This window comes from Dermacentor andersoni, chromosome 5 (genome assembly GCF_023375885.2).
Source record: "Dermacentor andersoni chromosome 5, qqDerAnde1_hic_scaffold, whole genome shotgun sequence".
NCBI lineage: Eukaryota > Metazoa > Arthropoda > Arachnida > Ixodida > Ixodidae > Dermacentor > Dermacentor andersoni.
The window spans coordinates 201,990,409-202,004,962 of record NC_092818.1 but is presented as its reverse complement, the minus strand read 5'-3'; the positions used below and the strand labels follow the sequence as shown (position 1 = coordinate 202,004,962).

The following is a 14,554-nucleotide window of genomic DNA, read 5'->3' as shown; positions in this document are numbered from 1 at the left end:
TTACCCAAATAAGGCGGCAACCACAAAAATAAAATTATTAGCGCGTAATTTTATACCTTTTGCTTTGCCTATTATAGTGGAATGGCCAAACCCTAATTCTTTATTGAAATGAAATAACATGCTTGCTTTGCTGCAACTATCTATTGTGAAGTTTCACTTTAGTTGGCAGTGAAGTTTCTTAGTAAAACGGGTTCAGCAGTGAAGTGAATGGCACCGCAGACTTTTGAAGAGTGAAATGCTCGCACTCCATAAACTTTGCCCACGTCTGTTGCACACATCATTGCTTCCACCGATTAAAATACTCTCCAAGAACAGCAGACGCTCCGGAGGTATCAAGTACGACGCCATTTTGAAAAGGCCGCATGACGACGATTTTGTTAGCTTCTGTGATTGGCTGGCGAAGTAACACAACCCCGCGCGGTTTGTGTGCCTTGGTTGCCAACTGCTGCTTTCTTTTTTAGTTGTAGTCTATTAATGTAATCTTTATTTTACACTTTGTCTTCTTTACTTGTCCTTGGTAGTGTTGTTCTTCCTGCGCTTCTCTCCTGCGCAAGTCCATTTGACGCAGTTCCTTGTTTGCCAAGTAAGGGAGAAGTGTACCGCACAGGGCGTACCTGTAAAATACACCTTGGACGCTATAACGTAAAACTATTCCAAGGGCCGTATAACGTAACACTATTCAAATATGTTTTTATTCCGATCTCCTGACGTCAAATTTGCGTAAGCGCCGACGCAAGCACCGGGCGGTTACCCGCAGGGTAACCGCCCGGTTTATAGGAGGTCACTTTTGTTCGCTTTAAGAACGAATAACATTGCCTACACTTAGCGGCTTGTCTTATCTAATTGGCTGACAAAAGGCGAAGAGCACGCTCAAGTGGAGAGGGATTCAATCGGGCCGAGCCAGTGCACTGAAAATCGATAACCCGATGAAGAGGGTGGTACCAGCGTCTGCGATTGGTCCACTGTCTCTTACTAGCTTGCACTGGCTCATCGAAAATCGCGGCGGCATGCAACGGAATGGTAAGAATAACGCTAAAACGGATCCTCAGCAAAGAAGAGTTGGCAGAGCGAGGCCGTAAACGTGCCGAAAGTGCTCGAAAATGTTACAGGGCCACGCAAAAATTTTATTGTATGCAAAAAAAACCATGCTCTCCGGCAGGTGCGAGATAGCCAGTGCCTGAGCGATCGGTGGCAGCCATCCTTTATTCCTTTCGGAACGGGGCAGCCTGCGGCTATTCAGAAGAAAATGCAGTTTTGTTCGGCATATTAATACATCTTTCACGCGTACACGTCACTTTGACGCGGTGAGTTTTTGCGGTTTTGTGACGTCGCGCAACAGGCAGGTGAAGTGGGTGCAGCCCGAAAACTTTGTCCAATTGCAGAGGGCTAACGGCGAAAAGGTGTTGAAGTTGAACAGATTAATTAAAAGGCTAGTCAAAACAACAGTAGGGTTACCGATTAACACTCCGGATAACAAATAATGAAACTCTGGCTCCACAACACAATAGCCGAGATAATTGAAGCTCAGCAAATTGCCCACAGAGAGAGGCTCTCTGGAACAAGGCCAGGTAGAGCAATACTAGAAGAGGTAGGATGGTGCCCAACCGAATCCAAAATTTCAGGTGAAGGCACAGTAGAACTAAAAGATAGCATAAGAGAGGTAATCAAGACGACTCCTTTCCCCAGAAATATGCACCCGGTGCACAACCTGGAAAGACGAAATGCAAGGGCCAAAGCTCTCCTGCAAGAGATAGAACACGACAGAGAACATGCGGCATTTGTAGATGCTGCGTGGGTCAGAGGAAAGAAAGCTTTTACGGCAGTAGTAGTAGATGCAGATGGTCTCACTCGGGATGCTATTACAATCATGACTAAAGACACGACAGTCGCGGAACAAGTAGCGATAGCATTGGCTTTAAGGAATAATAAGTGGACGAAGATTTACAGTGACTCTAAAATGGCTATTAGACACTTTACCAATGGCTTTGTAACCAAAAGGGCTGCCCAGCTGATCGGTGAGTTGGACAGCCAAGAGATCGAAATCCGCTGGTTTCCTGCACACATGGGGTCTGTCGATCCATCTCGGAAGAATTTAAACGAGGGGGCTAACGCAGCTGCACGAGGACTTACTATCCGTGCACTACGCGACCAGGACCTTAATAATATACAGGAGGAGAACAGGGACCAATTACTAACATATAATGAAATCACGAGGCATTATTACATGAACAGAAGGGAATTCCCAGTGCCACACGCTAAGCTCAATAGAGCTCAAGCGGGGACTCTGAGAGTGTTGCAAACAAGAACTTATCCAAGTCCAAACTTTATTAACAAGATATATCCTGAAAGAGAGATACCAATCAATTGCGAGAAGTGTAATGGCATCATTACTCTGGATCACATGCTTTGGCAGTGTCCTGTGACTTTCACAGACTGTGACAAGGAGAGAGACTGGTGGCAGCGAGTCCTACACAGTGGAGGTCTTTTCGATCAAGTACAGGCCGTCCAGAAGGCCCATGATACGGCGGTAAGGTTAAACTTTACTGTCTCGACGTGGGAGCTGCCTGCGTCAACCTAAGGGTTGATCTTCAGGACATTAAATAAAGTTCATCATACCATACCATACCATACCATACATATAGAAAGTGGAAAGAAAACACACATGAACAAAGGATAGAAAAAGAAACAAAGGGATAAAGAGCACTCCACACTGCTTATAACAAAGGCAGTCCTCATTAATCAGTCACCGCTATTCTAATCCTATAGTTGTTAGGTGTGTCCGAATACACAGGGACAGTAGACTGAGAGCGGGGTGCGGCTCACCAACAGTTCTGGCACGTTGTCGCGTAGGCGAAGAGTGCCGAGCCGTCGTCGACGGAAGACACTGGTCGCTCCTCGAGCGAACTCCAGGTTGTCACGCGATGGGAACTTGTACTGGCTCCGGAGGTTAGGCAGTCCAGGCCTGTGGGAATGTGGAAGCTCGAGGCCTGACAGCTCACTCCAGTCACGCGGTGGGACCTTGTCCTAGCTCCGGAGGCTGGGCAGTCCAGGCTCTGGAGTCTGGAAGCCCGACGGCTTACTCCCGCTCCCGGCGGTCGCTGACCTCCTCGGCGCTCGCGTGCGTCCACGCCGTTCTAGGGTCTCTCCCTTTTCCTTCATTTTCTTCTACGTAACCCATCGTGTACGGCCCTTAACGATTCCTTTCTTCTTAGTATTTTGTCTTGACGGCGCGTCAGATATCACGCGCGTCGCTTCTTCGTCGTCGGCTTCCCACCCATTCGCTCTCGATGTTACGGTGTCTCCGCCGCACCACTCCTTTTATCTACGACACTGGCTTCGCGCACTGTCACTCACTAAAATACAACAACGTGAAACGATTTTTGTTTTTCAATCACCAGTGACTACTTTGGTAGTCCGGCAGCTCCAGTGCATAGACCGCTGCTGACAGCACGAGCCACGACCTCGCGCCGCGTGCTGTTTGCTATATGTCTGTGCAGATATCGCTCGCAGTTGGCTTGTTGTGAAACGCGTTTAGCTGAAAACAATTGACATGGCGACATAGCCACACCTACATGTCCCCTCAGCTATTTAGACTCGTGCCATTCAGTGAAGCGCGTATTGGTAGTCACCGACCGCCGTTTCTCCGCCTCCTAGTTGCGCTCACTACGATGTAGAAAACGCTGTTTTTTCAAGCCATCACGACTATATCCATAGTACGAAGGCTCTTGCCTCCGCTAAGAGTGCTCAGAAGCGAGTGAGGCGCATTGCTCAATGGGCGCGGCCTAACATAAGTGCGGTTCTTTTGCTCATATCTACTTCGGTCTTTGTCGTACAGCGGACATGGTGATGATGATGACGATGATGATGATGCGACGCCGACTTTTGCGTTATGAGCTCTCTTTCTGTACCTGGTATCTTCGCCGTGACGTTCCGTGGTTGGGTTGGGGAAGAGCATGTGCCGGCCGATCAAGCTTTGCTTTAGTTTTGTCAGTAACTTTCTCGATGTGATAGTTTCTAGTCATGTACACAGCTTTCCTGCTATTGTTCACCCGCGCAGGGCGCCCTGAGATGCCTTGTTCTGACATCTATTTGTTGTGCCGCCCGAGGGTTCAACACCTACGTTTAATGTTGACAAATGTCCGAGTTTTGGGTTTTCGTCGCAAGAAGATGTGGAGTCGATTGCTTTATTAATTCAGTCTCTTCAACTGAAAGCGATGACGCCATCCGCTCAAGTCAAAGAGAGGCATCGTCACGAACCTTGGATGCTTTCTTTTCGTAACCGGTCACAAAACTAGAGTGCTAACTTTCAGAGGCGAGAAGAGTTACCTGCTTCTTGTTGTGTTAACCGGTCGCTCCGGTTAAGATACAAGCTTGGTTTTTTTTTCTTTTTTCTTTATTGCGCGTTCAGGGCGCCTGCTAAGAACTTGTGCCTTCACAAATCTGAAATGCTGTTGTTATTGTAATCATTATTTGACTGCTTTAGGGGATGTGTTTTGAAGGTCCCCTTCAGCTGAATCAGTGGAGAAGAGGCCACTTACCATGTCACCTTTGGAGTGAATCTCACCTGGCTCCATGACACTCTTGTTGTAGTCTCCAAGGCGGAATATGTACCTCGATATGTTTCTTCGGCTACAGGCAGCAGAAAAACGACACCAAGTGTGTAGCTTGAATTGCGACGAATCGGTACAGATACCGGCATCAACATTGCAATTGATGCGCCGTAGCGGCATTGACGGTACTTAAACAAATCAGCCTGTTCATTGTTTCAGCGGTGGCAGAGGAAGTTTAAGCATTAGTGCGCACGTATAAAACCTTTTAGCTATAAAACTCAAGCGGGAATGACTGCCGTAGAACACCTCTTACGCTTGCTTACTTACTTTAAATTTTAATGAGTCACCGTGGCGTAACTGGCTGCTAGATGGATTTCGGCCTCAGTGCAAAGCACCTGTCACTCGCACAACCGGGAGTGAGGACCGTTGTCACAGACTCCCAGACCGCCTACGCGAGCTGCCGCAAGGGGAACATCTCTTCCGCGGCACTAGCGATCCTCACCAAATACAAATCACCGGGACGGGCCGTTGAGCTCGTGTGGGTTCCGGCTCACTCGCAAGTGGAAGGCAACGCACTCGCCGACCACTATGCCCGAGAGCTGTCAATCCGGGCCGAGGACGAGCCAGAGCTACCGCACCCCGTGACAAGTTACAAAGAAATCACGCAAATGTACAGAAGCGGCAGATGTAGGCTTCCCCGTCCGCATCCGCAGCTCAGCCGAATGCAGCAAACGATCGTGCGACGCATGCAAGCGGGGTCGCTAGCGCATCCGGTGCTCTTACACAAGATGTTCCCAACAGAGCATGACACTTCATGCCCTTTTTGCAGACGGTCAAAAGGCACCGTAGCACACATCCTTGCAGAGTGCACTAAGCTCAAGAACCCCCCCCCCCCCATCCCCAGCCCCAACCCCCCCCCCCCCCCCAAGCGATGGAAGACCTTGTTGTCCAGCCCCGACCTACCGACCCAGCTCGCGCTGGCGGCTAGGGGCCAGGAACTGCTGGACGCATATGGGACCTGAGAAGAAGGTTCCACTCCATCTGGTGCCAGCGCGCACCAACCGTCACTAAGAGCTCAGTACAAAAGTTGATTCTCTCTCTCTCTCTCTCTCTCAAAGAATTCCTTCACAGCAGCACAGGCCGGTGAATGTGCAAGAGAAATTGTATATCGTAATTTATTCTCTAATGCCCACGTTTCAACCTGGAGTGGTGGTAGGCATATTACATATGAAGGCAAGAGTAACATTTGAAGCTTAAGGCAACAAGGCAACACAAACAATCATTTTAGCCTCGCTATTTTACACACCAGTGCGTAGTAACGGCGTGGTAAAGCTTCTAAGGGTGCCATAAATGTTGGCGCACCTGCGTATATCGCGTTCGAGACTCGGACCCGTTTGTAATTACAACGACGTCTGAGAAGTTCAAGCGCCACGCTAAACCGTAGAGGTTTCCTATCGCAGTCGGTGTAGTGAAACCGGCAATTTCTCTTCTGCTCACGAAATTCTCGCGCAACGCTATGGGAACGCCTCGTGCATATATCGCCCGCGCTGGGCCAAAGCCACACGGCTGGGCACCCCGGGCTGCCTGCGCGCTGAGGCCGGGCTTTACCTGCGCACTTGTGTATGCGTGGGAGCGTAAACGCCCGGACCCCAGACTATGGGCGTTCTGTGCGTCTGCTTTCGCGCAAGCATATAGTTAACAATGTAATCAATGTAGTAAATCTTGTGCGCGCACGAGCTGACTGTCATTACTGGCGGCACAACTTGCAAATCGCCGCGCCGCTTTTGCAGTATTCAAAAACTTTTGACGCGTACAATTCGGAAAAAACTACAGCGCGTTGTAAGAACAAGAAATGGGGTTAACCGAGGGGCCCGATTTTTATTAATCATGTCGTAAGAAACCAACAAACACAGACGCCAAGGGAAACGTAGGGGAAATTTCTTATACTTACTGATTGAATTGAAGAAATGATAAGTTAATGGCAATGAAAGTGGATGAAAAAACAACTTTGCCTAAGGTGGGGAACGATCCCACGTCTTCGCATTAAGCGTGGGATGCTCTAACCAATCGAGCTACCGCGGCGCCGTTTTCCCATCCGCTTTCTTGGGTATTTATGTGTTACTACTAGAACTAACCTTGGGAGTGTTAGCTAGCGTGGTGGTGGCGCGTGGGATCGTTCCCCACCCGCGGCAAAGTTGTTTTTCATCCATTTTCATTGCCATTAATTTATCATTTCTTCAATTCAATCAGTAAGTACAAGAAATTTCCCCTATGTTTTCCTTGGTGTCCTTCTATGTTGGCTTCTCATGATACAACGCGTTGTGTCATTTCCATGTTCACCTGTATTTGTAACGGCGGCCTAATTCATAATTCAAAAGGTACACTTGCGACTACTCCTTCTTTACAAACCGGCTTTTATGTCGCACTTTTTATGTAATCACGCATGAAAGGGCTGCGTTAATTGCAGCTCGCGTTTCGATCTTTGAACGGTTCGTGTCTCTAGAGATATACAATGTGTTTCAGCGAACACTTTCAAAAATCTTTGCAAGTTGCCTGTGGCAGATATCACAATTCTAGTTCATGAGTTGGTCTACTCGAAGCGGTGGACAAAACTTGCACAAGAAATTGAGATGCAGTATCGACTAATTAATAAAATTTCCTATTTAAGCTTTTAACTAATTTCATTATGGCTCATATTGTAATTTACAAATTATAGCCGTAGAGTTCGCAAGGCGGATCCACTTGGAACGAATTTTCAAGATGACACCAGTTTCGAGATATCAATTCCCGAACTTTGCAAAGAAATCCATTGGCGTTCCAGTTAATTTGTTAAGAAAAAGCCGTTTCATGCACTGAAGCACACAAGTAACTGGCACGCAAATGCATTTCTCCGCAAAGTTCCGGAATTTATATCTAGAAACTGGTGTCTTCCTGAGAATTCGTTCCAAGTGGATCCGCCTTGCGAACTCCACAGCTAAAATTTGTAAATTGTAATATGATAATTGACTCGGCGACTCGGCGACAATATGACTCGGCGCACCCAATTGGGCAAAAACGATCCGTCGCTGCAGCACTCTTCTCCCGGGCATTCCGCGTCTGCTCTAGCCCCACGAAACGTAGGCAAGAGCTACAGGTTGTAAAAAGGGACCTGTTGAACAATGGCTACCCTCGACAACTGCTCAGGAGCGCAAAGCAGCGAAGCCCCGCCGTGAAACGGCGAAAGAAACAGTGAAGCGCGCGGCGGTACCCTACACAGTGGGAACAAGCGAAGCCCTGGCACGAATTTTTAAGGGCTACGGTGTTCAGATCGCCCACGTGCCTTCCCGAAAACTTGGCCAACAGCTGGTACGCGCAAAAGACCCTTTGCAACACGCGGACTACCCGGGAGTGATATACAAAATACCCTGCAAGGAGTGTGACGTGTCGCACATCGGCGAGAGCGGAAATTTTAAACGGCGCTTGAGACAACACATGAATGACGTCGCCAAGGGCCACACAGCCGCGAACGCCCTGGCGGAACATCACGAACTAACCGGACACATCATTGACTGGGACTCGGCAGCCATCATCGCAAAAGAAAAACACATATCTGCCCGTTTGCTTTTAGAATCATTTCGCATCCAATCAACTAGACACACGATAAACAGGACGCGGGGTAATCTTCGCGAGATATACACCCGAACACTGCGCAACCTCACCCATAAATAGCCGCGCGCCCATGCTTACATCTTCATTGTGATCAAGGGACCCGTACGGGGCCCGAAACGTCGGTTCTTTATTTTTAATTTTCATTTCATTCTTGGCGAGTGCACGTTTTTTGGCACCACCGATAATTAGCTAAAAAGTTCATTCTTGAATTCTTGTTAATTAGTCCATTTTGCATTGCAATTTTTTTTGCAAGTAGCGTCTGCCGCTTCGAGTAGACCGACTCATAAACTAGAATTGAGCTATCTGCCACAGGCAACCTTTAAACATTTTGAAAGTGTTCGCTGAAACACCCTGTATAGTGACAGCAGGCTTCGTGATAGCGACAATATGCCTAACATTTGTTCTGTGTTTGCGTGTCGGTTCAGTTGCAAGGGAGCTTAACTAGGCTGGCTAACTGTACTAATAAAATGCTAAACTTACTAATTAACTAAATTTATTATATAACTAATAAACACTAGTTATTTCTGAACTTAGCTAAATAGTAACTAACCTGACTAACAAGGGCAAAAAAACTGATTGACTAAATATCCAACTAATAGCCTAATAAGCTAACTAACTAACCAACAAAACTAAACAATGTAGTCAACTAATGCTAGCCTTAACTAATTTTAGTAAACGAAGTATTAACTAACGTATATATCCAAACATAACTATAAATAACTTCATTACCCAAACTAATAAAACAAACTAAACTAATGAGCTAACTCGCACAATATAACTATTTCAAATTATCTAACGACACAGGTAAGTCATTAACTAAACTTAACAATTCTCAAACTAATCATTAACTGAATTAACCTAACTTACTAATCTAACCACATAAGCTAATTAAGCTAAAATCATTTGACTACTTACATAATTAATAACTACCCAAACTCCCAAAATAGCTAACGTAACTACAGTAACAAAACTAATTGAACTAATACACCATTTACATAACTAATAGCTAAGTGATTAAGCAATTAGATAAATGAGTAATTAAGCATACTAATAGCTAACCTAACTAATAGCTAAACGAAATAATAACAAACGCATTGACTAAATATAATTACGCATAAATAAGAAACTTTATTAGCTAAATGAAAAACTAATGATTTACCTAAGTGACCAATAGGTAACCAAGAGTATATAGTAATTAAAGCTAAATAACTAATCAAGCTACTAACAATGTAAGCCAACTAATTAGCTAAGCATTTTAACTAAACGAGCTATTTCTTTTCATGCGCTTTAATTTCATCCCGAAAACAATTTATGCTATCATCCCCAGCAGCCTTCGTTCAGACGTACACAGGGCATCTCTGTGTCTTATTGCATTACTAATGTTCCTGACACGCTGATCTAAACCCGCCTTCGAGGTTATTCTCATTGACAGAGGCCTCGCTCATCGTGCCGCACTGGCAACATATCACTCCGCGCTCGTTTATCTCTTCGATTGCGCATGCGCCAGCCGGTGCGCGAAGTGCCTTACTGTTGGAAGCAGTGCGCCGCCGTGAGCACCCATCTGTCGGCGACGAGTGCCCCTCCGCAGAGGTGGATGGTGCGGAAACCGCTGCGGTACTTGATGCCCACCTGCCACGGGTAGTCGCCTGGTTTGGAGACACGGCCACCCACAATGCGACCCAGGGGCCGCATGGGCCGCACGCCGCACTCCGACGCTGCACAGTGGTAGACCAGGGCGCTTGAGCCAAACGCAGTCGTGATGGGAACAGGCGCGCACGGTCTCACACGTTGCAAATGACCGCAGAAAGCAACCTTCACGTCCTCAATAACAGTGCGTCCAGCATTCAAGAATCAGTGACGGATACAAAGCTCATCACTTCCAACGTACGTTGTACTAATCAAACTACTGATCTTCTATTATACTTCTTGTTGTGCTAGCGCGTATAAGAAGCCCTTGTACTGGAAAGTGGTGCAAAAAAGAAAAAAAAAAGAAAGTCCTACACTGCATGCAGCATATCGAACAAAATGTTCGGTTCATATATTCCGGGGAATGATTGCGCACTACAGCGAAATATATAAAGAAAATTGGCTGGGCTTAGCTCAGCTAACCCTAAATATGCAAAACGAAAACTTGGTTTAGCCTGATTAAGTCTTGGTTTGGCTTCGTTAACCTTTGATTTAGCTGTAATTATTATACTTCAGTATGCAATCATCGTTAAGCCAGGTATGACGGCTACGCCTAGGTCGGCGGTTAGGCACGACTTTGATTAGGCTTGGGTAGACACGCATCGTTCGACGGTGCGGCGCCTGTTGTGCCACAGGGAAAGCGCAAGTGCTGGACATGCAAACAGACGCCGCGAACAGGCGCAGCGTCGATGCACACAGGGACAGGGCGCGAACGCGGTCGCTACAGTGATGTCGACGGTGCGACGCCTGTTGCATTCCGGACCCTCTCCAGTGCTTGCCGGGCGATATCCGCGGGGTGGTCAGACGCCGCTTGGCGACGACGGCTCAAAACCTCTCGCGCAACGGTCAGGGAAGACGGCACGGCCTCGCTCTCATCCATGGCCAAGCTCGCACTCGGCTCGAGGTCAAGCTCGAGTCGCGTGGTCAGGCGGCAGCTCAGATGCGGAGAGCGCATGCGCCAAGCCGGCGCTGGATCTCGGCGCGGCAAGTCACGTGATGCGTTGCCAAGGCTACGGCGGAGCTGCGGTCAAATGAAGGTCAAATTCGCGGCGACGGCAAAACTGGTCTCGACGAGGTTAGTAAAGCTCTCGCGTTAAAAAGTCGCAGTTTTTCCCGAAGTGCCTAGTATTGACAGCGATAGCAAAGTATTGGAATATTATCCTAAATAAAGCTTGCCGTGCTTATAGTTACTGCAAATTGAAGCACACACGTTCGCTTACTATAGCTAAACACGCGCGGTTTCATTCATATGCCCATGCAAGAACACTCACGAACAGAGTTTCTTCGATCACCGCAAGCATTCGCTGTCGCCGTGACGACGAGCGCCAGCAGCGGGGACCGCGCCGGCTTGTCCGAGGCGTGCCCTGCAGTGGCTCCCTCGCCTCCAGAACTCACAACCGTTTTTTATTGAGATGATTAGAAAGATTACAAGACATTAATATACAGAAGGAGGTCCCGAAGTCAACGACTGCGATGGGACCTCCTTTACAAGGTAAACGTAAAAAAAAAATACAGCGCTTTCAACAAATCGTTAACATAGAAGAATTACATGTACATATCTGTCAAAAAAAAAAAAAAAAAAGAAAGCACTGTAGCATAATTTCGTTGACAACTAATAAAGTAACAGAGAAGCTGACGTGACAAACACGGTATAATTTGCTTACTCTAATGTGCATGTAAGGCAAAGACAGAAACCTAATCGTATGGCAATGAAAATGAAATGAAGGCACCCTGAAAGAATGGTTGTGAGTATGAACTATATCGGCATCCGTATTCGACAGAATCTGATGCCTATATGATGCCTTTTAGTTGTTTCTTAAATTCGTGAATATTAAGTGTTTTTATATGTAATGGTAGTGGGTTCCAGAACGCGACAGATGAAGAATGGACGCTCTGCTTGCCGTAATTAGTACGTATACGTACTATATATTGGGTAAAATGAAGTTCCTATTTATTGCAAACCTCGTAATATTAGTATTTATTAGAGAAGACTTTGGTATCAAGCTATCGCATCGTGTGTAATTGATTTGACTGAACAAAAAGGTACCTAGGTTATATTTAACGAGTTGCGTGACTGACAGAATGTGATTAGTTCGTAAAAGGTATGAGGCGTTGTTGTTTTATGGGTTAAATGTAATTATCCTAATAGCCTGATTCTGTGGGATTTGCAATGAGTTTAAGTGGGTTACGTAAGTGTTTCCCCAGCAAGTAACACAGTAGTTAATGTGGGAATGAATAAATGAAAAGTATAATTATAGTAATATTTGATGGTTAAATATGTTTCGTGCTTTTAGAAGTACCCTACTCCCGTAGGTAATCTTCTGTTTTACTTTGATTAAGTGTTCAATGAATTTAAGATTTCTGCCTACTCCTATGCCATGATAATTACATGAAAAACTTGCACGGATAGGACTTGCGCCCAGAAAAATAGAGAACAACGAGACAGCCGAAGTGAACGGACGTGTCGTCAGCGCGCTCCGTAACCACAGAGACGACGCGACCTTCACCGACCGCCCTTGCCCGGGCCGCTATCGTCGGGAGTCATATGGGAAGCGGCCTTCTCGCCGTTTCCCACCGACCGCCTTTTTGAAGCGGACTCTGCCTACGCGGGAGCTGCGTTCCGCGCAACGCCTGCTGTCGACGCAGCTCGATTTCGCCCCCTCCGTCGATACAGCTCACACGCCGACATGGAATATCAAGTCGCAGACACCTCCATCAGCCCTGCCGAGCTTGAAGCTGACTCACGCTGGGTCCGTGCCCTGAAAGCACAACGTGCAGCCGCGGCCCACTAGCCCGCCACCGCCTGCCTCGACACCATCCAAGTATGCCTGCACTACCACTCTCCGTCGTCACGCTCCCCTACCTCGCCTCCCGGCAGAGGACTGGGAGGAGGGCTTGACCTCCGCACAACCACTAACGGAGCCCTGCTCCAAATCCTTTGCACTCGTGCGACCATCGACTACGCCACCGCACGCACCGCCGACCGTGTACGGATAAATTCGTACAACTCCCTTACTGTGAGCACCCCATCTGAGCCGCGCGCTCGCCTCTACCTCCGGGTCTCGGAACTCCGCCTGGGTGCCATATCTTACCCCCTGCGTGCCTACATGGCCGCACCCGACAACGCCCTCCGCGGCATCATACACAACGCAGTGGACTCCCAAACCCAGGACGAGATCGTCCAAGACCTCCAGTCAATGAACGTTAACACCCCCTATGCCATCGCTGACGCACGCCAGATGGGGGCGCTCCCAGTCCATCCTCATCACCTTCGTCGGCGCTTCTACTCGTCCCTCCACCATCGTCTTCAACTGCGGGGTCTACCGCTGCCACCCGTTCCGCCCGAGAGCCGAGGCCTGCACGAACTGCTGGGCTCCTCGCCACCGAGCGGGTGTCCGCACCAAGCCCAAGTCCGCCCTCTGTCACCGCTGCGGCCAGGCCCACAAGCCAGTCGAGCCCCCAACCTGCGTCCCCTGCTGCATTCTGTGCAAGGGAGCCCACGTAACGGGCTCGCGCCCGTGCGGGCTCCGGTTCGAGCGGAATGGCCCGTCATCGCCCCCGGCCACCTCCAAGCACCAGCCTCCCCCACCAGCGCCACCCACCGTGCCCATCCTCAAGACCTCCCGGCCTTCCCGCCCCCGCCGCCACTCTGTCTCCCGTGGTGCCTAGTCTGCCAGCCGCCACCGCTCCGTCTCCTTCCCGCCTCTGCCTAGGTCCGAGGCGTCCACCGCCCCCGCCACCACCACCACATCACCGGTAAGCTGGAAACCGCAGCCTCACACGTCGGACCCCCAAACCGCGGCCCTCGAGGCCACTATCGCTGCCCAGCAGCTCCAAATTCAGGAGCTGTCGCGCCAGCTGCAGGCCGCGCTAGCACATCTGTCCTCCCCCGTGCCTCCTCCTACTTCCCCAGCTCCCGCACCTCCACAGCCGTCGTCGCTAGCTGTGGAGCCGATAAATACGGCATCCTCGGCTGCATCATCGCGCGCCTCCTCTCCCAACCGCAGTGCCCCGCTCAAACGCAGATCACCTTCCTCCGACCCCGTCGCGCGCGAGCGTGACGTGATTCGCCAAACAACCTCCTTCTTCGAGGCGTTTGAGAAGCGCGTCATGGCCCGCTTTGCGCGACTTGAGGAGCGCGTCGCCAGTATCGACACCCGTGTGGCCGCCATCGAATCCCACCTTACCGCCCTATACACCAGGGTCGCGGCTTAGAGACCCGCCAAAGCGCGACTGAGGCCACCGTCGCACACCTGTCGCTCCCTGCCCCACTCACCCCGGCGCCTACCCCAGCTCTGTCGGGGGACTCCGCCATCCATCATGGCCAGACACCCCACGCGCCTTAATTTCTGGCAGTGGAACTGTCGGGGGTTCCGCAGCAAGCGGAACACCCTGCAGCTCCACCTCCAGAACATCCCTCCCGACACTCTCCCCTCCGTCCTCGCACTCCAGGAACCCCTAACTCCCGTGAAACTGCGCGACTACACCTCCTTCCATCCTTCTTCTGGGGTCCACCCAAACGTTGCCACACTGGTGCAGCGCAACCTTGCTGCCGTGCAGCACCAGTTGGACGTTTCGGACTGTGCCCATCTCCTCCTTGAAATCCTTCCTCGCCGTCGCACTGAGACAAGCCTCTTTGTTCTCAATGTGTACAGTCCTCCCAAAGCCCC

General features: G+C 49.2%; 1 protein-coding gene across 2 annotated transcripts in view; it reads right to left on the bottom strand.

Annotated features, from left to right (window-relative positions):
• LOC126532370 (anionic trypsin-2-like) overlaps nt 1-14,554 on the bottom strand; it is a 79,982-nt gene that overhangs the window by 29,479 nt on the left and 35,949 nt on the right. Inside the window, exons 2-3 of one of the 2 annotated variants that reach the window (XM_050180094.3) lie at nt 9,727-9,913; nt 4,539-4,629 (exon numbers count right to left, since the gene is read on the bottom strand). In XM_050180094.3, coding sequence (XP_050036051.1) covers nt 4,539-4,629; nt 9,727-9,913 — 278 coding nt within the window. The remainder of the gene's footprint in view (nt 1-4,538; nt 4,630-9,726; nt 9,914-14,554) is intronic. The other variant, XM_055071561.1, reaches the window with a different exon arrangement.